The 27,333-nt window shown below is 43.5% G+C and overlaps 1 protein-coding gene across 1 annotated transcript in view; it reads left to right on the top strand.

The window, feature by feature from the left end:
• Window positions 1-1,272: 1,272 nt before the first annotated feature.
• The window catches only part of LOC142750463 (ATP-dependent clpX-like chaperone, mitochondrial), a gene marked incomplete at its 5' end in the record, with an annotated part of 33,436 nt that continues 7,375 nt past the window's right edge, over window positions 1,273-27,333 (top strand). Inside the window, 3 exons of the mRNA XM_075859467.1 lie at window positions 1,273-1,291; window positions 23,983-24,071; window positions 24,338-24,502. Coding sequence (XP_075715582.1) covers window positions 1,273-1,291; window positions 23,983-24,071; window positions 24,338-24,502 — 273 coding nt within the window. The remainder of the gene's footprint in view (window positions 1,292-23,982; window positions 24,072-24,337; window positions 24,503-27,333) is intronic.

The following is a 27,333-nucleotide window of genomic DNA, read 5'->3' as shown; positions in this document are numbered from 1 at the left end:
TTGCCACAGCAACCCAGCGATTTCGTCACTGGGTTGCCGGTCGGGTTAAATATTGAGCGCAGCATCTGAGGGGTTAATCAGCCGGATCGGAGAATAGCTCCGGTCCTGGCAGTTGCAGGAGGGTGCCAGCTGTATAATACAGCTGTCACCCCGTGGTGATGGTGGCGGCTCTGCTTCTGAGCCCGCACCATCACTGCGACGTAACTGTACTGCGCTTTGCGGGAACACCTTTCCGGCAGCGCCGTATATATAAGGCGGATTTCAGGAAGGGGTTAAAAATAAAATTTGTGTTCAGTCACCATATTCTTTTTTATAAATTCTTTTATTTTCCATTTTTCAAACACCAAGAAGGAAGTGCAGACATAAACAGCACTGACATCGGCTCACAGGCCAGCATTTATAATTACAATATATGCCAGAGATACCATACAAAACCATGACATTCTGCTGCATCACTCTTGACGGGTCAGATAATTTATACATCCTGAACCAGCAGCCATGCATAAAAACCCAAGTAAGAACAATGTAGAAGTATAGAAAAGCAGGAAAAAAGAGGGAGCAGAGAGAAGAAAACTGACCTCCTACATTTAAATCTAGGAATTATACTCCGGAGGCCATAAGGCCCTGTTCACACGGAGTTTTTTGACACGTTTTTTGACGCGGAAAACGCGTCGGAAAACGCGCCAAAAACGACCCAAAATGACTCCCATTGATTTCAATGGGAGACGGAGGCGTTTTTTTACCGCGAGTAAAAAAAACGCCTCGCGGCAAAAAGAAGGGACATGACCCTTCTTGATGTGGTTTCCGCGTCCAAAACCGCATTGAAAGCAATGGGGATACGTAAAAAAACACCTCGAACTAGTGAGGTGTTTTCTGACGAGTATATTGCCGAGTGTTTTGGAGGAGTTTCTTGCAGGAGTCGTCTCCTGCTGCTAGTCCAGCCCAGCAAGGGGCTGTCATTTCCTGTCTGCTCGTGGAGCCTGAAAAACATCGTGGACAGAACTCAGGGATACAGAAAACCGAAGTCCTGCATCCAAATACAAGTAAGTGCACTTGCTCCTATGTTCCATACATGCTATACATGTATGGAGCTGTGCATTTTTTTTTTTAGATTTTTTTTTTTTTAATTTTTTTTTTCAATTTTTTTATTTTTAATTTTTTTATTTTGTTATGCAGTTGTTCATGTATGTCATCTCTTTTTTATTTTTTTTTTAACATTTCAGGAACAGAAATGACGACAGCAGAGGTGTACCACCGAATGGACATTGATGTTGGGAAATTGATTCAAGAAGTAAGTATACTTTTTTTTTTTAATGTGGGCCTGTTCACATCAGCGTGGTTTCCGCTGAGGGGTTCCGTCGGTGCTTTCAGTCAGGGGAACCCCTCAACGGAAAGGCAAGTGTGAAGTGGTGACAGATCCGTTGCTAATGGTTTCTGTTTGTCCCCGTTGTGCAAAGGGTTCTGTCGTTTCGACTGAACCAATACCGCATTGAAGTCAATGATGATGCAAACAGAAAACAATGTTTTTTTTAATGTGGGCCTGTTCACATCAGCGTGGTTTCTGCTGAGGGGTTCCGTCGGTGCTTTCAGTCAGGGGAACCCCTAAACGGAAAGGCAAGTGTGAAGTAAGTTCCGTTTGCATCACCATTCATTTCAATGACAGAAGGATGTCAGGCTGGGTTCACACGACCATGTTACGTCCGTAATGTACGGAACGTATTTCAGCCGGAAGACCCGGACCGAAGACAGTGCAGGGAGCCGGGCTCCTAGCATCATAGTGATGTACGACGCTAGGAGTCCCTGCCTCGCTGCAGGACAACTGTCCCGTACTGTAATCATGATTACAGTACGGGACAGTAGTTCCACGCAGAGGCAGAGGCAGGGACTCCTAGCGTCGTACATCACTATGATGCTAGGAGCCCGGCTCCCTGCACTGTCTTCGGTCCGGGTCTTCCGTTCCGTACATTATGGACGTAACATGGTTGTGTGAACCCAGCCTCATGCGTGTGAAAACCTCGGCAAAAACAGCCTGAAAAACCGCCTGGAAAACCACGTCAAAAACCACGTCAAAAACCACATCAAACATGAAAACCTCCAGGGTCAGTTTTTACAGGAGGAATTTTCCTCCTGCAAAAAACTCTGTGTGAACAGGGCCCAATAGTCCTATACTCCACTGACGACTGAAAGCGAATCCACTCACGCCATGTTTTGAGAAATTTAGCATGGGCCCCTCTCATTGATGCCGTGAGGTCCTCCATTCTCATGATCTCCTGAATCTTGCCGAACCACATGCCCACAGTTGGCAGACAGTCACCATATTCTGAGAGCCATAACTTTTATTTTTCCGTTGATTGAGCGGTATGAGGGCTAATTTTTTGGCGAAGCAAACTGTAGTTTCTATTGGTACCATTTCGGGCTACATGAGACTTTTTGATCACTTTATTTAATTTATTGTGGGATATAAAGTGACCAAAAACAGCTGCAATTCCGGCGGTATAATTTTTATATGACTTTCACCGTGCAGGTTAAATAACGTTATTGTAAAGGAACTGCCAGGCACAACTTCACTTGTTGAGAAGGATCTGGGTGTACTTGTAAATCATAAACTAAATAACAGCATGCAGTGTCAATCAGCTGCTTCAAAGGCCAGCAGGATATTGTCGTGTATTAAAAGAGGCATGGACTCGCGGGACAGGGATGTAATATTACCACTTTACAAAGCATTAGTGAGGCCTCATCTAGAATATGCAGTTCAGTTCTGGGCTCCAGTTCATAGAAAGGATGCCCTGGAGTTGGAAAAAATACAAAGAAGAGCAACGAAGCTAATTAGGGACATGGAGAATTTAAGTTATGAGGAAAGATTGAAAGAATTAAACCTATTTAGCCTTGAAAAAAGACGACTAAGGGAGGACATGATTAACTTATATAAATATATTAATGGCACATACAAAAAATATGGTGAAATCCTGTTCCTTGTAAAACCCCCTCAAAAAACAAGGGGGCACTCCCTCCGTCTGGAGAAAAAAAGGTTCAAGCTTCAGGGGCGACAAGCCTTCTTTACAGTGAGAACTGTGAATCTATGGAATAGCCTACCGCAGGAGCTGGTCACAGCAGGGACAGTAGATGGCTTTAAAAAAGGGTTAGATAATTTCCTAGAACAAAAAAATATTAGCTCCTATGTGTAGAAATTTTTCCTTCCCTTTTCCCTTCCCTTGGTTGAACTTGATGGACATGTGTCTTTTTTCAGCCGTACTAACTATGTAACTATGTAACTTCTGTGTATACGCCCATAGGTAATCAGTCTGCACCTGAGTCTATGTCTCTGAGACTGACTCCATCTTCCACCACTCAGGATGGCAGGCTTAGGAGTGGGAGAGCCTATCGCAGCCTGGCCAGACGGAGCTAGCTCCCGCCCTCTGTCTATTTATACCTGCCTTTCCTGTTCCTCCTTTGCTTGTGATTCTTCTCGTGTGGTTTCCTGGCCCTGCTACAGCTCCTAACTATTTGACCCTGCTCCATACTGACCCTGGCTTACTGACTACTCTCCTGCTCTGCGTTTGGTACCCCGTACACTCCTGGTTTGACTCGGCTCGTTCACCACTCTTGTTGCTCACGGTGTTGCCGTAGGCAATTGCCCCATTTCCCTTAGCTTTGTGTACCCTTGTCTGTTTGTCTCGTGCACTTACTGAGCGTAGGGACCGTCGCCCAGTTGTACCCCGTCGCCTAGGGCGGGTCGTTGCAAGTAGGCAGGGACTGAGTGGTGGGTAGATTAGGGCTCACTGTCTGTTTCCCTACCCCCCTGTCATTACAGTTATATTATAATAGTTCGGACTTTTACGGACACTGATACAAATTGTGTTTATTTTTTAAATTACTTTAGAGGGAAAAGGGACCTGAACCAGCGATCCTTAGTATAGTACTAACATGCAAAATGTCCAAACATCGTCGTCGTCCCCCGCACCACGACGTGCTATTTAGGGATGCAGGATGCATGGAAACTTCGATACTGTGCGTCCCCAAACGGTTTGATACCGTTGTTTCATGTATTTCGATACTAAGCTGTGTGGCCGCACAGCTCAGTATAGTAACGCATGAATGTATGAGAGGGGGGCTGCGGCTGTGTGATACAGCCATTGCCCCGCTCCTGAGTCCTGACAACGGCGGAGATCAGAGAAACCTCTCATGTCGCCGTTATTCCCCTTTATGCTGCGATCAAAGCTGACTGCAGCATTCAGGGGAAAATGAGAAAGGGGGATGCTTCTGGATTGCATCACAGGGAATTCCAGGGCCATACCCAGTGGCGGATCATCATTAGGGCGGTTCGGGCGGCGGCCCGGGGCCCAGGGCTCGAACCCCCTCATGCCCAGTGGCGTCGCTAGCACCGGAGGGAGCCCCGGTGCCAGGACCGCACCAGTCATGAGACGAGGTGAGCTTCGCTCCTACTTAGCAGCCGTGGTCTGTGCTGAAACTCCCCCTCCAGCCCCCCTTCCCTGCTCTACACATCTCTCCTCCTGCTGCTAGCAGTCGGGACATGGGGGAGGGGAGACAGTCTGCGGGCTCTTTGTCGGGCTGTGAGCAGGAGAAACGCTGTGTGAAGACTCCCACCACATCAACCTGCTGAACGCCCTTCACAAATGACACTCTACACGGGGTTATGTGTGTGGCGCTCTCTACAGGGGTGTGTGTGTGGTGCTATCTACAGGGTGTGTGTGTGGCGCTGTCTACATGGGGGGTTGGCGCTATCTACAGGGGGCACTGTGTATGTGGTGCTTTACTTTACAGTGTGTGACACAATTATATTCAGGGGCGCAGTGCATGGTGATATTATATTTAAGGGCTTCAGAAATGGGTCATGGCCAGGAGAAGTCGTCATGAGCAGGGGCGTAACTAGGAAAGACTGGGCCCCATAGCAAACTCTTTACTGGGGCTCCCCCTCCGCTGGGTATCACACAACCCCCCTTGTAGATTGTGCCTCCCTATAGATTCCATCACACAGCGCCCACTATAGATAGCGCCATACACAGCCCCCTGCAGATAGCACCATACACAGCCCCCTGTAGATAGCGCCATACACAGCCCCCTGTAGATAGCGCCATACACAGCCTCCTGTAGATAGCTCCATACACAGACCCCTGTAGATAACGCCCTACAGCCCCCCCTGTAGATAACGCCATACAGACCCCCCTGTAGATAATGCCATACAGACCCCACTATAGATAACGCCATACAGACACCCACTGTAGATAATGCCATACAGACCCCAACCGTAGATAGCGCCATACAGAGTCCCCCCCTGTAGATAACGCCATACAAAGTCCCCCCTGTAGATAATGCCATACAGACCCCCCTATAGATAACGTCATACAGACACCCACTGTAGATAACGCCATACAGACCCCCTGTAGATAACGCCATACAGAGTCCCCCCTGTAGATAACGCCATACAGAACCCCCCTGTAGATAACACCATACAGACCCCCCTGCAGATAACACCATACAGAACCCCCCCTGCAGATAACACCATACAGAAACCCCCTGTAGATAACGCCAAACAGACCCCCCTGTAGATAACGCCATACAGACCCCCCCCTGTAGATAACGCCATACAGACCCCCCCTGTAGATAACGCCATACAGACACCCACTGTAGATAACACCATACAGACACCCACTGTAGATAACGCCATACAGACACCCACTGTAGATAACGCCATACACAGCCCCCTGTAGATAGCGCCATACACAGCCTCCTGTAGATATCTCCATACACAGACTCCTGTAGATAATGCCCTACAGCGCCCCTGTAGATAACGTATTACAGCCCCAAATTCCCCCTATAGATAATGCCATACAGCCCCCTGTAGATAACGCCATACAGACCCCCCTGTAGATAACGCCATACAGACCCCCCCTGTAGATAACGCCATACAGACCCCCCTGTAGATAACGCCATACAGCCCCCTGTAGATAACCCCATACAGCCCCCCTGTAGATAACGTCTTACAGCCCCAAATTCCCCCTGTAGATAACGCCATACAGCCCCCCTGTAGATAACGCCATACAGACCCCCTGTAGATAACGCCATTCAGCCCCCCTGTAGATAACGCCATACAGACCCCCCTGTAGATAACGCCATACAGACCCCCCTGTAGATAACGCCATACAGACCCCCTGTAGATAACGCCATACAGACCCCCCTGTAGATAACGCCATACAGACACCCCCCGTAGATAACGCCATACATAGTCCCCCCTGTAGATAACGCCATACAGAGTCCCCCCTGTAGATAACGCCATACAGAGCCCCCCTGTAGATAACGCCATACAGAGCCCCCCCTGTAGACAACGCCATACAGAGTCCCCCCTGTAGACAACGCCATACAGAGCCCCCCCTGTAGACAACGCCATACAAAGTCCCCCCTGTAGATAACGCCATACAAAGTCCCCCCTGTAGATAACGCCATACAAATCCCCCTGCAGATAACACCATACAGAACCCCCCCTGCAGATAACACCATACAGAAACCCCCCTGTAGACAACGCCATACAGACCCCCCTATAGATAATGCCATACAGACCCCCCCCTATAGATAACGCCATACAGACACCCACTGTAGATAACGCCATACAGACCCCCCTGTAGATAACGCCATACAAAGTCCCCCCTGTAGATAACGCCATACAGAGTCCCCCCTGTAGATAACGCCATACAGAACCCCCCCTGTAGATAACACCATACAAATCCCCCTGCAGATAACACCATACAGAACCCCCCTTGCAGATAACACCATACAGAAACCCCCCTGTAGATAACGCCATACAGCCCCCCTGTAGATAACGCCATACAGCCACCCCTTTAGATAACGCCAATTAGACCCCCCCTGTAGATAACCCCATACAAACACCCACTGTAGATAACGCCATACAGACACCCCCTGTAGATAACACCATACAAATCCCCCTGCAGATAACACCATACAGAACCCCCCCTGCAGATAACACCATACAGAAATCCCCCTGTAGATAACGCCATACAGACCCCCCCCCTGTAGATAACGCCATATAGCCCCCCCTCGCAAAAAAAGAAAACGGCCTATAGTTTGTCCTACAAAAGAGATGTATCCCCTATCCACAGGATAGGGGATACATGTGTGCTCGCTGGCAGCGATAAGGAGAACAGGGGACCGAAAGTCCCCCAATGTTCTCCATGACAAACCTCGGACTTCCAGCGTCTGCGCAGTTCAATAAAAATGAAAGGAGTGCTGGTCACGCATGCGCACAAGCATGACCAGTGCGCAAGTCATTTCTATGGAGCTGCAGACAGACTCCGGAAGTCCGAGGTTTGTCATGGAGAACTTCGGGGGACTTTCGGTCCCCTGTTCTCCTTATCGCTGGGCGTCCCAGCGATCACACATGTATCCCCTATCCTGTGGATAGGGGATGCATGTCTTTTGTAGAAACAACCCCTTCAGTTGCGTCGCTCTGTAGCAGCCATAGCAGCTGCTAGCGGAGCCTCCGGCCATGGGAGGGGGGGCCGTGCCGGCGGGTGGCATGGGCCCCTCATGCTGTGGGCCCCGTAGCAGCCGATACGGCTGCTATAGCGGTAGTTACGCCACTGGTCATGAGCTCTGGACCAGATGGAGAAGAAAAGAGGAAAAGAAACTACTAGCATCTGAGATGTCGTCACCTGTGAGTCACTGGATTTGTAGAGAATCTGTCCCCTCTCTTGATTTGTTTATTATAGGAAATCCTTGTATTCCACATAACGTCTTTGTGCAGTCCAGGACTGATAGAAAAATTGGTGTTACCAATCCCCTTGTCAAGAGGATGTGTCCCTGCACAGTGTGATACTGTCAGTTTGTAGGGACACAGCCCTGTGAAAGGGGAATCGTAACACCCATTTGTTAATGCTTGTGCAAAAAGGTAGTGTTAGCAATAGTTACGGCGCGGCAGGGTGGCAGTGGAGAAGGGGGGCCCAAGTTTGGGTAACAGCCCAGGGCCCTTGGTCTTCTTAATCCACGACTGGCCATACCACATATGGCCAGACAGCCCAGAGTCTATTGAAGGACCCCAGTGCTGTCTTACAATATTTCCTGTTAGGGCATACTATCCGTACACAGGCTAATGTACTGGCATATGGATATATGGCAGTACATTAAAGTTTAAGAATAAAGTAAAAACATAAAGTAATATTAAATTTAAAAAAATACACATACACCTTTTTTTTACAATAAACATTAAAATAAGTCTCAATACATAAAACATACACATATTCGGTATTGGCGCAGCCGTAATGACCTGCACAACCATTTTTTTGTGTCATTTATGATGTGTACGCTGTAAAAAAACCAAAAAAAAACTTCTTTCACTTACTAATGTAAGGCACGAGGTGTGATGATGAATTTAACCTCCATGTGCCTCACATTAATAGTAATTAATCCCATCATGTACCTTACACATTAACCCATTGTGACTGAGAAACATAATGGGGTTAATTACTATTAATGTGAGGCACATTTCATCATCACACCTCGCGCCTCATATCACAAAATGGAAGAACTTTTTTTTTTATTACTGTTGGCAAAGTATCGTTTTGGTATCGAAATCGCAATACTACACAAAGTATCGGTATCAAAGTCCAAATTCTGGTATCGTGACATCCCTAGTTGCTTGTTCTGCTCACTTTGTGGTGGGTGGGCCGGCATCTCTACGTCTGTCAGGTCTTGGTGCTGTTGCTTTGTAAGCAGGTAGCCATGTACTGTAAGCAGGTAGCCTTGTACTGTAAGCAGGTAGCCATGTACTGTAAGCAGGTAGCCTTGTACTGTAAGCAGGTAGCCATGTACTGTAAGCAGGTAGCCATGTACTGTATTGACCTGTGTGCCTGCCTGCCTATTCCCTCCATCCCAGTTTTATACAGTGTTATTTACTTATAAATTGCTTCTGTATTGAGACATATATCTACATATATATATATAGTCGTCCAATAAGAGGCAGCACTCCAATTGATAGTGAAAAAATGGCCTTTTTATTAGCCCTTGTGCGACGTTTCGGCTCTTTGCACGGAGCCTTTTTCAAGCATACAGTCAGTGTAAAAACATGTGCAATATATGGAGACCAGACAATTGATCTCATTAACCAGTGATTAACATAAGATTTAAAAATAGACTAAAGTACAGTCATAATATTTCTGATAATATATGTAAGTATGAAAACACGTGACAAAAGGCACATAGTAATCGTCACAACTATAGAGATCACCATGTACATAACAATATAAGTGCTGATTAGTGTACATAACAATAAATGTTCACAGGTGTAAACAATACATAGTAAATTAACCCCTTAGTGACCAGCCCATTTTAGGCCCTAGTGACCAAGCTATTTTATTTGTTTTTCTATAGACGCATTCAAAGAGCCATAACTTTTTTATTTTTTCGTCTACATAGCTGTATGAGGACTTGTTTTTTGCGGGATTAGTTGTATTTTTTAATAGCACCATTTTAGGGTATATATATTTTTTTTTATTAACTTTTTTTGGGGGGATTATAAAAAAAAACTGAAATTCCACCATTGTTCTATGCGTTTTTAAATTGACGCCGTTCACTGTGCGGCGTAAATAACATGTTACCTTTATTCTATGGGTCGGTACGATTACGGCGATACCACATATGTAGAGGTATTTTATGTTTTACGACTTTTGCACAATAAAAACACTAAAATTATTTGTTTTTGCATCGTTGCTTTCCAAGAGCCGTAACTTTTTTATTTTTCCTTCAATGTAGTGATTTTTTTTGCTTGTTTTCTGCGGGACGAGACGTAGTTTTGATTGGTACTGTTTTGGGGTGTATGGAACTTATTGATTCATTTTTATTATGACTTTTTTGGGGGGCATTGGAAAAAAATTGCAATTTCGCCATTGTGTTTTGCGGGTTTTTTTACGGTGTTCACCTTGCGGTTTAAATTACATATTAACTTTATTAACTGAGTCATTACGGTCGCGGCGATACCATATATGTTTACTTTTATTTATTTTTTACACTTTTACTAAGTAAAACCACTTTTTATGGAAAAAAAATGGTTTGATTTATTTTTTTACTGTCATTTTTACTATTAATCTTTATTTCACATTTATTATTTATTTCATTAGTCCCACTAGGGGACTTTACTGTGTGATCTTCAGATCGCTGCTATAATGCTTTGGTATACTTCATATACCAGTGCATTATTGCCTGTCAGTGTAAATCTGACAGGCAATCTATTAGGACGTGCCTCCGGCGCGTCCTAATAGGCATAGGTCCAGGGCAGACCTGGGGGCTTTTATCAAGCCCCCGGCTGCCATTACACCCCATCGGAGATCCGCGATTGCATTTGCGGGCCGCCAATGGGTGACAGGGGGAGCTCTCTCCCTCTGTAAACAAGTTAAATGCTGCGGTCGCTATTGACAGCGGCATTTAACAGGTTAAACGGCCGCGATCGATGTAAACTTCGATCGCGGGTATTGGAGCAGGAGCCCAGCTGTCACCAGACAGCAGAGCCCCAGCTCCTGCCTGCACGGGACACCCGTGCAGGACTTAGACTAGGCTCACGTGAAAAGGCGTCAGCCTAGCCTATGGCCCCTTAGTGACTCACGTGAAAAGGCGTATTGGTGGTCACTAAGGGGTTAAAAATATTGGACATGTGTTTACCTTGGGTCCATGTACCGGAGCACATTTCCGGCGCCTTAAAGAGTGAGCGGCGCTTATCTATGACATATATCAATGGAGCTGGAGCGCTATTCCGCGCATGCGCATGACAACTTTGATGCCGACAGTGGCCATCTTTGTGCAGGAATCACGATTTGTAATAGCTATATTGTATTGAACAGCGCAGACGTAATAGAATATTACTACCTAGTTATAGCTATACAAAATTATTGATAGCTTCCTAGATGATCAAATTTGGAATATGAGACAGCCTAAATAACTAACTATATAAAATGTAAAGCGCTATTCAGCGCATGCGTGTAAGGATTTTGAGGCCAACAGTGGCCATTTTGGTAAACTAAACTTTAACTCGGACGGAGTGTACTATGACAAACTCAATAGCCCAAGTATGATTGTATAATTATAATAGTTTATATATGTAGAGGATAATCATCTAATTAGTTAGGCCCCATGCACACGACCGTAAAAACTCCCGTAATTACGGGCCCATAGACTTCTATTGGCCACGGGTACCACCGCGTATGCTTACGGGACGGTGCCCGTGCCGTTGAAAAAGAAAGAACATGTCCTATTTCAGGCCGTAATTACGGCACGGGCAGCACATAGAAGTCTATGGGGCTCCCGTAATTACGGGTGACTACGTGTGTGCACCCGTAATTACGGGAGCGTTGCTAAGCCACGTCAGTAAATAGTCACTGTCCAGAGTGCTGAAAGAGTTAAACGATCGGCAGTAACTGTTTTAGCACCCTGGACAGTGGCTACCGATTACAATATAGATAACGCTGTTTAAAAAAAAAAGACGTTCATACTTACCCAGAACTCCCTGCTTCTTCCTCCTGTCCGGCCTCCTGGGATGACGTTACAGCCCATGTGACCGCTGCAGCCAATCACAGGCCAATCACTGGCTGCAGCGGTCACATGGACTGCCGCGTCATCCAGGGAGGTCGGACTGGATGTCAAGAGAGGGACGCGTCACCATGACAACGGCCGGGTAAGTATGAATTTCTTTTACTTTTATTACGGAAAGGGCTGTCCCTTCTTTCTATCCTGCACTGGGAGAGAGTGGGGCTGCCGATTAGTGCAGTGCAATTTTGCAGCCCAAAACGTGCCCGTAAATATGGGTGGAATACGGGTGACACCGGACCCGTATTTACAGGCACGGGTCCGTAAATACTGGTGCAATACGGGTCGAATACGTATGACCAAGGACTCGTATTTACGGGTGGACAAAAATACGGTCGTGTGCATGGGGCCTTAGTGTTAGTGTTTCTTTATAAAGAGATAAAAAAGAGTTAGTATTTCTTTAGAAGGGAACTGGTACAGAAAAAACGCTATTCAAACGCATTGTGTGTATACTGTCAAAAAATAATAGCCCATCGATCTCAAAATTAGACATAAAGGTTCAAAGAATTTGTTTATCAAACAAATCTTTGTAGCCAATAATTGCAGAATATATATTCTTTTAAAAAGCGCATCTGATATTGTTTACAAGATAAAGCATACTAAGGGACATCATTTTACACACCAGGAACGTAGATCCAAGGTAAAACACGGTAAGTACTTGATAATTCTTTATCGATGATCTGAAAGAGATAAAAAAATATTGTAGTTTACAAATATAAATAGTTTTACACTGATTCATATGCACAGTACATATATATATATATATATATATATATATATATATATATATGTTATAAATGATTTGTGTTTTACGTCTCATACGTAACATCACATAATATACAGATAATGATGTTGCCTTTTGTATATAGCAGAGGAGAACTTCCTGACTAGTTTCCCTAGAGTGAATTACATTGGCTGCATGGCCCTTTAAATAACTAAATAAAATAAAAATAACTAATAAATAGCTGCGGAAGATGTTACGGAATGTGGTGAAAGTCGGCTCCGCCCCCGCACTTTGTGACATCACTCACATTATATAAGGAGCCGCAGAGCTGACACTTATTTGAGGGTTTTAGTTGTCAGTGGAGACATTTAGTGTTGGTGAGATATTTGGACTTTGTGAGGATTTGTACTGTTGGAAAGAGATTTGGACTTTCTGAACAGGATGAAGAAAGGCGACGAGGAGGACTTCCCAGATGAAATGTGGAGAAAGATGGTGGAGGAGGCTAAGCCGGCATTCCGGCCATCAAAGTTTGGCAAAGTCTCTTTTTGGCCAAATCTGGAGACTATTCTAGAGGAGGAAGAGGATGAGGAGGAAGCGGATGTAGTGGAGGAGGTTGTATATATTGAGGAGGAGAACATCAGCAGGCCCTTCAGTTGTCATGTGAAGGAGGCCTGGCCAAGCATGGAGTCATTCATAAGTACAAGATGTTGGATTCCAAAATGTCTAAGGAGAAAGATCCGAAGCAACAAAAGCAGAGATGCAGAGAGCCGTCGTCCATCACGGTTCCTTAGAGCAATCTTCTGTTGTAACATCAAGACATCAGAATAAGAGACCTATAATATCATTAAGATCATGATATCGGAGACCTTATAACATCAAAGGAAAACATTTTAACATCAACATTTACAACATAAGATCTATGATTTCCATTAGAAATATTACCACCAGATTGAATATCCTGATGTAACATCTGCCGGGCTGGAGATTACAGTCAGAATTTTCCAGGATTAAAGGATTTAATTATTAATAATTATTCAGCTTAACAAAAACATTTGAAATAAAATTAAAATTAAAAAATAAATAGATTTTTGTCTCAATATTATTATAATTTATTTATTTTTATTAGGCAGCCTTCAGGTGACCATGGGCTGTACCCACCTACCTATCCACTTTTTTCAAATGCTGCCAGTCTGCGTGGTTAGGGAAGAAAGATATTACCAGCAGAATACAAACATGTTATAAAGAGTATAGGAAAATTAGTTTATAACTTCTTGCTGTCTGGCATACAAGTATTTTTGCTTTTAAACTTTATGGCTCTGTATACATCCTTTGCATTTCTCTGAAGTGGAAGTGCCCCCTGTATTATACTGCATAAGGCCCCATGCACATGACCATATTTTTCCCCTCCCGTAAATACTGGTGTAAATACGGGTCCTTTGTCACCCGTATTTACGGACCGTGCCCGTAAATACGGGTCCGTAGTCACCCGTATTCCAGGACACATTTTCTCTGCTTTTCTTTACACGTAGAGAGAGATTCTGCACTAATCGGCAGCCCCTTCTCTCTATCCAGCACTGATCGCCAGCCTCTTCTCTCTATCCAGCTCTGATCGGCAGTCTCTTCTCTCTATCCGTGCTGGATAGAGAGAAGGGGCAGAGTTTCTGCAGCGGAACGCAGCGATAGAGAGAAAAAGAAGTTCATACGTACCCCGGCAGTTGTCTTGGTGACGCGTCCCTCTTTTGACATCCAGTTCGACCTTCCTGGATGACGTGGCAGTCCATGTGACCGCTGCAGCCTGTGATTGGCTGCAGCGGTCACATGGGATGAAACGTTATCCCAGGAGGCCGGACTGGAGGAAGAAGCAGGGAGTTCTGGGTAAGTATGAACTTTTTTTTTGTTGCAGGTTTTTGAAGGAAACATTAGAAATCTATATTGTGTGCGCCGCGCATGGTACTCACTGTCCAGCAGTAGTCACTGTCCAGGGTGCTGAAAGAGTTACTGCCGATCAGTGCAGCCCCTTCCCTATATCCAGCACTGATCATTTAACTCTTTCAGCACACTGGACAGTGACTACCGCTGGACAGTGATTACCATGCGTAACAACGCTCCCGTAATTACGGGTGCACACACGTAGCCACCCGTAATTACGGGAGCCCCATACACTTCAATGCGCCATAATTATGGTCTGAAATAGGACATGTTCTATATTTTTCAACGGCCCGAGCACATTCCCGTACGCAAACGGGAAGGTACCCGTGGCCAAAAGATGTCTATGGGACCGTAATTACGGGCGTTTTTACGGTTTTGTACATGGGGCCTTAGGCACTATATAGTAAATCCAAATAGGCTACTCTAAATGAGAGATTACATACCTGTATTATTCCGCTATGATCTGATCACGTCCTGCGAGTGCCTGCATACTTAACACTTTCAGGACCAAGCTCCTTTTGGCCTTCAGGACCAGACCTATTTTACTAAATCTGACATGTCATTTTATGTGGTAATAACTCTGGAATGCTTTTGCCTATACAAGCGATTCTGAGATTGTTTTTTTCGTGACATATTGTACTTTGTTAGTGGAAAAATGTGGTCAATAAATTCATTGCTTATTTGTGAAAAACACCAAAATTTAAAGAAAATTTGCAAAAATAATAATTATTTTTCTAATATTAAATGTATCTGCTTGTAAAACAGTAACTATTTTGTGTGGTATCAATATTTCACATATTCCATTAAGTCTACTTTATATTTGCATAGTTTTCTTGGAAATTATTTTATTTTTCTAGGACGTTACAAGGCTTAGAACTTTAGCAGCAATTTTTCACATTTTCAAGAAATTTAAAAAAAGGCTATTTTTCAAGGGCCAGTTCAGTTCTGAAGTAGCTTTGAGGGCCCTATATACTAGATGGACCCCATAAGTCACCCCATTTTAAAAACTGCATCCCTCAAAGTATTCAAAACCGCATTCAGAAAGTTTCTTCACCCTTTAGGCTTTTCACAGGAATTAAAGCAAAGTAGAAGGGAAATGTACAATTTTTTTTAATTTTTTTTTGCCGAAATTTAGTTGGAATACATTTTTTTTTTCTGTAACACAGAAGGTTTTACCAGAGAAACGCAACTCAATATTTACTGCCCAAATTCTGCAGTTTTTAGAAATATCCCACATGTGGCCCTAGTGTGGTAATGAACTGAAACACAGGCCTCAGAAGCAAAGGAGCACCTAGTGGCTTTTGAGGCCTCCTTTTTTTAGACTATATTTTAGGCACCATGTCAGGTTTGAAGAGGTCTTCTACCAAAACAGTGGAAATTCTCCAAAAGTGACACTGTTTTGGAAACTACACACCTCAAGGAATTTATCTAGGGGTATAGTTAGCATCTTGACCCCACAGGTATTTTGCTATATTTATTGGAGTTTGTCTGTGAAAATGAAAATCCTACTTTTTTTTTGTGAAAAAATATACATTTTGTTTTCATTTATACGAGGAATAAATAATAAACACCCCAAAACTTGTAAAGCTATTTCTCCCGATTACGGCAATACCCCATATGTGGTAATAAACTGCTGTTTGGACCCACGGCAGAGCTCAGAAGTGAAGGAGTGCTGTTTGGATTTTGGAGCACAGATTTTTCTGGAATGGTTTTCAGTGCCATGTCGCATTTGCAACGCCCTGGAGGGACCAAAACAGTGAAAACCCCCCAAAAGTGACCCCATTTGGAAAACTACAACCCTTAAGGAATCTATCTAGGGGTATAGTGATATATTGATAGGTAAATTTAGACCCCACAGGTCTTTTGCAGAATTTATTAGAATTAGGCCGTGAAAATGAATATCACAATTTTTTCCACCAAAACTTAGAATTTTTTCATTTTCACAAAGGATAAAGGAGAAAAAGCACCCCAACGTTTGTAAAGCAATTTCTTCCAAGTGCGGCAATACCCCACATGGTCATAAATGGTTTTTCATTAGAAATTTATTAACCCTTTCAGGACTGATCCATTTTTTTTCTTTTTCATTTTAGTTTTTCCCCTCCCACTTTCCAAGAGCCATAATTTTTTTTTCTTTTTCAGTCAGTAGGGTGGTGTGAGAGCTTATTTTTTGCGGGAGAAGTTGTAGTTTCTAGTGACACCATTTAAAGTACCATTTAATTTACTGGGAAACGGAAAATAAAAATCTTTGCAGGCTGAAATTGGAAAAAAATGCGATTCCTCAATTGTTTTTTAGGTTTCGTTATTACAGCTTTCACCGTGCGTTGTTTGTTTTATATTTTACTAATTTTATGAAGCAAAAACTATTTGTTAAAAAAAAAAAAGTTTTGTTTCACCAAAGTTTTGGGGAGAGGACTAGACAACAAGATAAGGAGATCCTTTCGTTACAAAACATCAGTGTAAATAAAAAGGCCCGATTAATGTCAAATCACATTTCTGATAATAAAAGTGAAAAACTGACAGGCAAGTTAAAGTGTATGTTCACAAATGCCAGAAGTCTAGCAAGCAAAATGGGGGAGCTAGAGGCCTTGATACTGGAAGAAAATATAGATATAGTTGGTGTTGCTGAAACATGGCTGGACTCTTCACATAACTGGGCTGTAAATCTACAGGGTTTTACACTTTTTCGGAAAGACAGGACAAATAGGAAAGGTGGTGGTGTATGTCTGTATGTGAGAAATTATATGAAGGCGAGTGTGAAAGAGACAATAGTGGGTGAAGACTGTGAGGAGGTTGAAACCTTGTGGGTGGAACTAGAAAGGGAGGTAAACACTGAAAAAATTACTTTTGGTGTAATCTATAGACCCCCCAATATAACTGAGGAGATGGATGTTCAGCTATATAAACAGATGGAGCGGGCTGCACAGGCGGGTACTGTAGTGATAATGGGAGATTTTAATTTCCGGGCTATTAATTGGTGTCATGGTTCGGCTTCAACTGCAAAGGGGAGACATTTCCTCAACCTGTTGCAGGAAAATTTTATGGGCCAGTTTGTGGAAGACCCGACTAGAGGTGAAGCTCTGTTGGATCTGGTCATTTCTAATAATGCAGATCTTGTTGGGAATGTCAATGTTCGTGAAAACCTCGGTAACAGTGATCATAATATAGTTACATTTTACCTATACTGTAAAAAACAAACGCAGGCTGGGAGGGCAAAAACATTTAATTTTAAGAAAGCCAATTTCCCCAGGATGAGGGCTGCAATTCAGGATATGGACTGGGAAGAACTAATGTCAAATAATGGAACAAATGATAAATGGGAGATTTTCAAATCTACTTTGAGTTATTATAGTGCAAAATTTATTCCTATAGGTAACAAGTATAAACGACTCAAATTAAACCCCACATGGCTTACACCTTCTGTGAAAGGGGCAATACATGACAAAAAAAGGGCATTTAAAAAATACAAATCTGAGGGTACAGCTGTAGCCTTTGTAAAATATAAAGAGCTTAATAAAATTTGTAAAAATGTAATAAAATTAGCAAAAATACAAAATGAAAGGCAGGTGGCCAAGGATAGTAAAACAAATCCCAAAAAATTCTTCAAGTATATAAATGCTAAAAAGCCAAGGTCTGAACATGTAGGACCCCTAGATAATGGTAATGGGGAGTTGATCACAGGGGATCAAGAGAAGGCAGAGTTACTAAATGGGTTCTTTAGCTCTGTATATACAACAGAAGAAAGAGCAGCTGATGTAGCCGCTGCCAGTGCTGTTAATATATCAGTTGATATACTGAATTGGATGAATGTAGAGATGGTCCAAGCTAAATTAAATAAAATAAATGCGCACAAGGCCCAGGAACCAGATGGGTTACACCCTAGAATTCTTAAAGAGCTTAGTTCAGTTATTTCTGTCCCCCTTTTCATAATATTCAGAGAATCTCTAGTGACTGGTATAGTGCCAAGGGACTGGCGCAGGGCAAATGTGGTGCCTATTTTCAAAAAGGGCTCTAGGTCTTCCCCAGGTAATTATAGACCAGTAAGCTTAACATCCATCGTGGGGAAAATGTTTGAGGGGCTATTGAGGGACTATATACAGGATTATGTGACAATAAATAGCATTATAAGTGACAGCCAGCACGGTTTTACTAAGGACAGAAGTTGTCAAACTAACCTAATCTGTTTTTATGAAGAGGTGAGCAGAAGTCTAGACAGAGGGGCCGCTGTGGATTTAGTGTTTTTGGACTTTGCAAAGGCATTTGACACTGTCCCCCATAGACGCCTAATGGGTAAATTAAGAACTATAGGTTTAGAAAATATAGTTTGTAATTGGATTGAGAATTGGCTCAAGGACCGTATCCAGAGGGTTGTGGTCAATGATTCCTACTCTGAATGGTCCCCAGTTATAAGTGGTGTACCCCAGGGTTCAGTGCTGGGACCACTATTATTCAACTTATTTATTAATGATATAGAGGATGGGATTAATAGCACTATTTCTATTTTTGCAGATGACACCAAGCTATGTAATATAGTTCAGTCTATGGAAGATGTTCATGAATTACAGGCAGATTTAAACAAACTAAGTGTTTGGGCGTCCACTTGGCAGATGAAGTTTAATGTAGATAAATGTAAAGTTATGCATCTGGGTACCAACAACCTGCATGCATCATATGTCCTAGGGGGAGCTACACTGGCGGATTCACTTGTTGAGAAGGATCTGGGTGTACTTGTAAATCATAAACTCAATAACAGCATGCAGTGTCAATCAGCTGCTTCAAAGGCCAGCAGGATATTGTCGTGTATTAAAAGAGGCATGGACTCGCGGGACAGGGATGTAATATTACCACTTTACAAAGCATTAGTGAGGCCTCATCTAGAATATGCAGTTCAGTTCTGGGCTCCAGTTCATAGAAAGGATGCCCTGGAGTTGGAAAAAATACAAAGAAGAGCAACGAAGCTAATTAGGGGCATGGAGAATTTAAGTTATGAGGAAAGATTGAAAGAATTAAACCTATTTAGCCTTGAAAAAAAGACGACTAAGGGGGGACATGATTAACTTATATAAATATATTAATGGCACATACAAAAAATATGGTGAAATCCTGTTCCTTGTAAAACCCCCTCAAAAAACAAGGGGGCACTCCCTCCGTCTGGAGAAAAAAAGGTTCAAGCTGCAGAGGCGACAAGGCTTCTTTACAGTGAGAACTGTGAATCTATGGAATAGCCTACCGCAGGAGCTGGTCACAGCAGGGACAGTAGATGGCTTTAAAAAAGGCTTAGGTAATTTCCTAGAACAAAAAAATATTAGCTCCTATGTGTAGAAATTTTTCCTTCCCTTTTCCCTTCCCTTGGTTGAACTTGATGGACATGTGTCTTTTTTCAGCCGTAATAACTATGTAACTATGTAACTATGTAACTATGTAACCACATTCCGAGAGCCATTATTTATTAATTTTTTTGGTTCGATTGATTTGTGTCAGTGCTTATTTTTTGCGGGACGAGCTGAAGTTTTAGTTGGTACATACAAATTTTTGATCACTTCTTATTTAAAAAAAATTTAAACTGCGATTTTGTCGTTTTAGATTCTTTTATTTTTTGCGGCGTTCACTGTGCCAGTTAAATAATGGTGTATTGTAATAGTTCGGACTTTTACGGATGCAGCGATACCAATTTTTATTTATATTTTTACATTACTTTAGAGGAAAAATGTGTAAGGGGATTTCGTTGTTTTTTTGGATATTAAATATATAATATATTTTTTTTCACTAATAATAAATATTTTTTTTACACATTTTATTAGTCATTAGATCTCTGGTACAATACACTGCAATACTAATGTATTGTAGTATAATATCATTTTTACAGTCTCCTGTAACAGCGCGATCGCTGTTCCTGTCCGTTAGTCCCGGGTGTCAGCTGTAATACACAGCTGACACCTGCAGCATATGGAGTGGGCTCAGCGCCTGAGCCCGCCCCATATATAACCCCCCCCCCGCACCACGACATGCTATTAAGTCGTGGTGCGTGAAGGGGTTAATGCGCAGCGGATAGTGCAAAGAGAAAATTTAAATTTTCCACTCATCTGCCATTAGCCCAGTTTGTGCCACTGAGGACAAATACCTCATACAATTTGAGCTGTTTCTCCCGGGTATAAAATGTCATATATGTGGACATAAGCTGGTGTTTGGGCACGCTGTCGGGCTCAGAAGCGAAAGGAGCGCCATTTGGCTTTTGGAGCGCAAATTTTGCTTGGTAATAGTTCTGTTTGGGGTTTTAGTGGTATTTCAGTTTATAATGTTGGAGCATATGTAGGCTGTGCGGAGTACATCAGGGCATAATAAGAGGGTATAATTATGCAGTAAATAATTCATAGATATGTGGCCAGTGTCGCACTGATAAATGGTGCCCAATCTTATCCGATTTTGGAATGCTCTGCGCAATTTCTGTCGCTATATTCTGAGGGCCAGAACCAATCTGTAGTTTTCATTGGTACAAATTTAGGGTACATGTGATTTTTATATTTTTTTTCATCGCTTCTTATTCAATTTTTTTTTTTTTGGGCAACCTAGGTGACAAATAAAAAACAATTCTGACAATGTTTTTTGTCTTTTTTTTTTCCGTGTTAACCGTGCGCTATAAATGACATTTTACTTTATTCCTTTTATTCTGTCTGTTGATACGATTACGGTGATACCATATTTATATAGTTTTTTTTAATGTTTTGTGGTGTTTGCGCAATAAAATCACTTTTCTATAAAATTTATTTTTTATGTCACCATATTCTGAGAGCCGTAACTTTTTTATTTTTCAGTCAAAAAAGCTGTGTAAGAACTTTGTTTGTTGCGGAATTGGTTGTTGTTTTTATTGTTACTATTTTGTAGTACATGCGACTTTTTGATCACTTTTTATTCTATATTTTGGGAGGGGTGGTGACCAAAAAAATAGTGATTCTGGCATTGCTTTTTAATTCTGTTGCGGCGTTCACCGTGCGCGAAAGATTATATTTTTATAGTTTGGGTCATTATGAAGGCGGTGATACCTAACATGTGTACTTTTTTATATATATATATATATATATATATACAAAAGAGAAAACAGCAGCACTCACAGGCTTGAGAAAGATCCTAATGTAGGATTGAAACGTTGCTGTTATATTTGGATTGAATAAACCACCATTTTTTCAAATTGGAGTGCCGCAAAGTTTTTCTTTCTTCTATATATATATATATATATATATATATATATATATATATATATATATAATTTTTTTTTTTTTTTAACGGTTTCATTTTTTTCATTTTTTTCCTATAATAAAAGACTTTATAGGAAAAAAAAGCATTTTTTGTTTTTGTAACTTATTTTTACACTTTTATAAAACCTTTTAATTACCTTTTTTTTACTTGAAGACCTGCAGCACTGATAGCTTCTATAATACATTATACTACCTAGGTAATGTAATGTATTATTAACTCAGCGTGACGCTGAGAGTCACACTGACAGGAAGCCTATGAGGGCCAGCCAGAGGCTTCCGTGCATGGCAGACCCGGAGGGCCGTTGTATGGCCTCCGGTTTTGCCATGAACACCGACTGCAGCACCCGCAATCGGTCACCGTGGAAGTTTGTTGTATCAACAAACTTTCCCTGCAATCACATGATCGGGACCGGAACCAATATTTTATAAATATAATGGTGGTTTCTCTTGGCTCAAATACCCACAATATCTCTCTCAGACCGGAGCAGGCAAAACTAAATTGGGTGTGATCCAACAAATACCCTAAATGGCATATATAAAGTACAGTTATATACTTTTTCCATCTATTAGAGACATAAGATCCTTTTCCTACCAGGAGTTCTTTGAATGTGGAGAGAGACGATAAGGAGCTCGGTGGAACTACAAGGATAAGAATTACCATCCACACCCTCATTGGATTGCGCATTGTCCACTGCATTTTTCTGGGAGAGAGTGTCCATACTGAATGATATTGGACTGTTACCAGTGACGTCTGAGCGGTAAACTTAAAGAGGCTCTGTCACCAGATTTTGCAACCCCTATCTGCTATTGCAGCAGATAGGCGCTGCAATGTAGATTACAGTAACGTTTTTATTTTTAAAAAACGAGCATTTTTGGCCAAGTTATGACCATTTTTGTAATTATGCAAATGAGGCTTGCAAAAGTCCAAGTGGGTGTGTTTAAAAGTACAAGTCCAAGTGGGCGTGTATTAGGTGCGTACATCGGGGCGTTTTTAATACTTTTACTAGCTGGGCGCTGTGAAGAGAAGTAACATCCTCTTCTCTTCAGAACGCCCAGCTTGTGACAGTGCAGATCTGTGACGTCACTCACAGGTCCTGCATCGTGACGGCCACATCGGCAGCAGAGGCTACAGTTGATTCTGCAGCAGCATCAGCGTTTGCAGGTAAGATCGACTTACCTGCAAACGCTGATGCTGCTGCAGAATCAGCTGTAGCCTCTGGTGCCGATGTGGCCGTCACGATGCAGGACCTGTGAGTGACGTCACAGATCTGCACTGTCACAAGCTGGGCGTTCTGAAGAGAAGAGGATGTTACTTCTCATCAGAGCGCCCAGCTAGTAAAAGTATTAAAAACGCCCCGATGTACGCACATAATACACACCCACTTGGACTTGTACTTTTAAACACACCCACTTGGACTTTTGCAAGCCTCATTTGCATAACTACAAAAATGGTCATAACTTGGCCAAAAATGCTCGTTTTTTTAAAATAAAAACGTTACTGTAATCTACATTGCAGCGCCTATCTGCTGCAATAGCAGATAGGGGTTGCAAAATCTGGTGACAGAGCCTCTTTAACTGTACTTTATGTGTACATTTTATGCCTGTATATTTAAGATCGTTTGATAGAGGCTGATTATATGACTTCTTCTTAAAGGCAGTCGGCAGTCAACGTGTCTGATTTGGTCATAGCACCTCAATTGCAGCATGTAACTGATTTAGAAGGAGAACGGGTAGTTATTAATCATCTTTTTTTTTTTTTTACCATACTGTTCATGCTTCAACATAGATTTTAGTGTGTTTATGGCTTCTCAAGCTATAGTTTTATGAATTGAAGGGTAGTTCTCATCTCAGACATTTATGGCATATCCACAGCATATGCTATAAATGTGTGATAGGTGCTGGTCTAAGCTCTGGGACCCGCACAAATGTGGTGAACGGGGGTTCCCTGGACCCCGTTCCACTTGGTGAGGTGGCCGCTGGCCACTGATTCCAGGGGGAGGCAGTAACGCATGCTCGCGCCTCTCTTAATTCTGTTCTATGGGAGTTACAGTAACAGCCGAGCAGCGCTTGGATGGGGGAGCTCTACCTATCCCATATATTTTATTTATGGATATTCCCTGTGTATAGTGTCCTTCTCATTTTATAAATTCATCTGACTTTCCATGTACTCAGCTCCTCTGTGTTCTTCTCTATTCACAATTTCATTGCGGTTTCTGTTACAAACGGAAACTGTGACGCAATGCCGGATCTGTCGCATGGAGGATATCACCTGCACCTGACAGACCCCATTGATTTATGTCGGGTTTCTTCGTGGTGCATTGCTTTTCTTCCTATGAAATCTGATGGAAATTGTGAGTTTGGCCTCCAACAGAGCCTCTGACGCAGATGTGTACAAAGCCTCAGTAAAAAAAAACTAAAATAAAATTACGTTTAAATGGCATCTAAATAGAGGATAATAATTTTCTTTTACCTCAGGCATTGTATTCTTGGATGAAGTTGACAAGATTGGCAGTGTCCCTGGCATACATCAGCTGAGGGATGTGGGCGAAGAAGGCGTGCAGCAGGTATGGCTGATTTGTAGCCTTTTTTGATTATGTGCATGTAGGTAATAAATAAAACACTTTTTAACTTCTCCTGCTCTGTAGAAGTCTATAGTTCTGTATAGCTTTGTCATATTTATATAATATTACTGTTTCCAGGACATATAGAAATGTATTTATTTTTGCTGTGTTGGTGCATCTATTATTATTCTTCCTATTATTCTTATTATTCTTCGGCCAGTAGACTTGATCATATATAAATCTAAAAACCTGCGGTAACTCATTTTTAGGGTTTGCTGAAGCTTCTTGAAGGTACTATTGTTAATGTCCCAGAGAAAAACTCAAGGAAGCTGCGCGGTGAAACCGTTCAAGTTGACACGACAAACATCCTGTTTGTATCATCTGGAGCTTTCAATGGCCTGGACAGGATCATCAGTAGGAGGAAGAATGAAAAGGTTTGTTTTTAAATCCTTAAAAAGGTTTCCCAATTTTGCACATTCATGGCATATCCACTAATAGTTTAGGTGGGACCCCACTTATCAGACGTTTGACATATCCCCTGAAAATGGCCCATTTTACTTGATCAGGGGACTGTAGAGTGCGTACACTCCTACCGGGGGGGGGGAAGTGGCTTCACCTACTCACCTTCCCCATTAATGGCCATACCTTTTCCCAAACCCCCTGTCCCTCTAATAAGACTCAGACACTTGGGTTGGATAAATTTGGCCACAGCAGCCATTTTATTTACAAACAAACATCAAGAACAACAATTTACAAATAATAATAACAATGGAAGGGGAGTCCTTGGAGCTACAAAAGTCTGTCACGAAACAGCCCACCTGCATAGTATTTTACTCCCAGCCGTCACCCTACTGGCTCAGGTGCACCGTTATACCTGCAGTTGGCTGACCTCAACCGCAACCACTCCCCGGGACACCACCCAGCGGGAGCCCAAATTGACCACTCCCCGGGACACCACCCAGCGGGAGCCCTAATTGACCACTCCTCGGGACACCACCCAGCAGGAGCCCAAATTGAGCAGACTACCAACCATAATAAATTGGGGAGGGACCATACCCCCTATGAATCCCCCCCCCCCACAGTAATTTACCACCAACTCCAAGGACCCCCAATCCGCCATACAACTGCTGCGACATTGCAAAACTGTTCCACAGCATCCTCTGGTACCTGCGGAAAAACAAAAACAACGAGCAACAAAGCGAAATACCAAAATAGTCACACAGATGAACACATCATTTTGGGAGGGAGGGTGGGACAAGCTTCCCTGTGCTGTTACTAAAGATGGCGACGCCTTTCCCTCTCCTACCCTTAAGTAAACTGACCTCGCCCCCCTCACATCCGCCCCCTCCTAACCACACCCCTAACTCCTTAACTCCTTCCCTTCCTAACATCCCTGATCATGGTGGCCTCCCCCTATGGCATTCTGCCGGGTCCAGCCTGTACTTGATCAGGGGACTGTAGAGTGCGTACACTCCTACCGGGGGGGGAAGTGGCTTCACCTACTCACCTTCCCCATTAATGGCCATACCTTTTCCCAAACCCCCTGTCCCTCTAATAAGACTCAGACACTTGGGTTGGATAAATTTGGCCACAGCAGCCATTTTATTTACAAACAAACATCAAGAACAACAATTTACAAATAATAATAACAATGGAAGGGGAGTCCTTGGAGCTACAAAAGTCTGTCACGAAACAGCCCACCTGCATAGTATTTTACTCCCAGCCGTCACCCTACTGGCTCAGGGGCACCGTTATACCTGCAGTTGGCTGACCTCAACCGCAACCACTCCCCGGGACACCACCCAGCGGGAGCCCAAATTGACCACTCCCCGGGACACCACCCAGCGGGAGCCCTAATTGACCACTCCTCGGGACACCACCCAGCAGGAGCCCAAATTGAGCAGACTACCAACCATAATAAATTGGGGAGGGACCATACCCCCTATGAATCCCCCCCCCCACAGTAATTTACCACCAACTCCAAGGACCCCCAATCCGCCACACGAACATACTTAGACACCTTTAAGTATGCGAGCCCCCACCCAACGAGAGGGCCCTTTCGATACCTTCCTGCAGGCGCAGAGTCCACAGGTCGATCCCCACGGCCGTCAGGTGCACACCATCACCTAGCCAATAATTACCCTGGCCATCCTCGAAGTCATAATGACGCACGAAGACCCCCCCATTTCTCACCACGAAACCCGAAACTGCCCGATTAACCTTAACCCTGGCTTTATTCAACCGCTGCACCGATCTAGCATGCCGCCAAACCTTCCGCGGGACAATCTCTGACCACACCACCTTAATAGCCGGGAAAACGGACCATAACCTGAGTAGATCGTATTTTATATCCCTGATCAATTCCCGAAAAGGACGACTACCCAAATCGTTACCCCCGACATGTAACACCAAGACATCCGGGGCCCTGTCCATCAGCGCAAACCGATGCACGTCCGGCAACACCCGACTCCACAGCATCCCCCTACTCCCCAGCCACCGCACGACTACATCCTCCCGCCGAAAACCCAACTGCCGCCCGTCTGGACGAACATCCGCCCGCTCCGCCCCCCAATGAACGTAGGAATGCCCGACGATCCACACCAATCGGCCCGCGGGTCCTGAAAAATAAAACCACTGATTAACAAAACGAGTAAGGATGCAAGCGAAACATGGAGGAGGAGAGAAAAACGATGAGGGGAGCCGGAGGGAGTGTAGAGAAGGAGGGATTACGACTGGACTATCATATAAACTGAGGGCGCACATACAGCTGGAAGCGGCGGGAATCCCATCGACCTATCTGCTTTACCACTTCCTCACCCAACCCCCATGCCACCGCCTCCGTCGCTGCCCCAATCCGAAAAGAATGGGGGGAAAACAACGCCTCCTCCAGTCCCAACTTCCGCAGACACCTACGAAAAACCCACGTAAACTGATACCGGGACATAAAGGACCCATCCTCATGACACAACAACTGTCCCCTACGCACCGTTGAGACCTCTCTGAACCCCGCAAAGCAGGCGACCGGGCACATCCTGACCCCCTTGGCCACCCCCAACACCACTCTCTTACCCCGACCCCCTTGATCCGTCTTAGACCGCCGGATCCAGAATTCCACACTCCGATCCGTTACCAACACATCTTCCATTCTCAACCCCCCAGGTCTCCTTGTGCTGGGAGCCACCAGCTCCCCGACCCTCAGGGCCCCAAAAAATGCCCACGAGAATGCCAACCTATACAGGGTCACCTCGTAGCTGGAAAAACAAAT

Source organism: Rhinoderma darwinii, chromosome 3, assembly GCF_050947455.1.
Source record: "Rhinoderma darwinii isolate aRhiDar2 chromosome 3, aRhiDar2.hap1, whole genome shotgun sequence".
Taxonomy (NCBI): Eukaryota; Metazoa; Chordata; class Amphibia; order Anura; family Rhinodermatidae; genus Rhinoderma; species Rhinoderma darwinii.
Note: the sequence above shows the minus strand (reverse complement) of the source record. Positions and strands in the feature narration are given on the sequence as shown.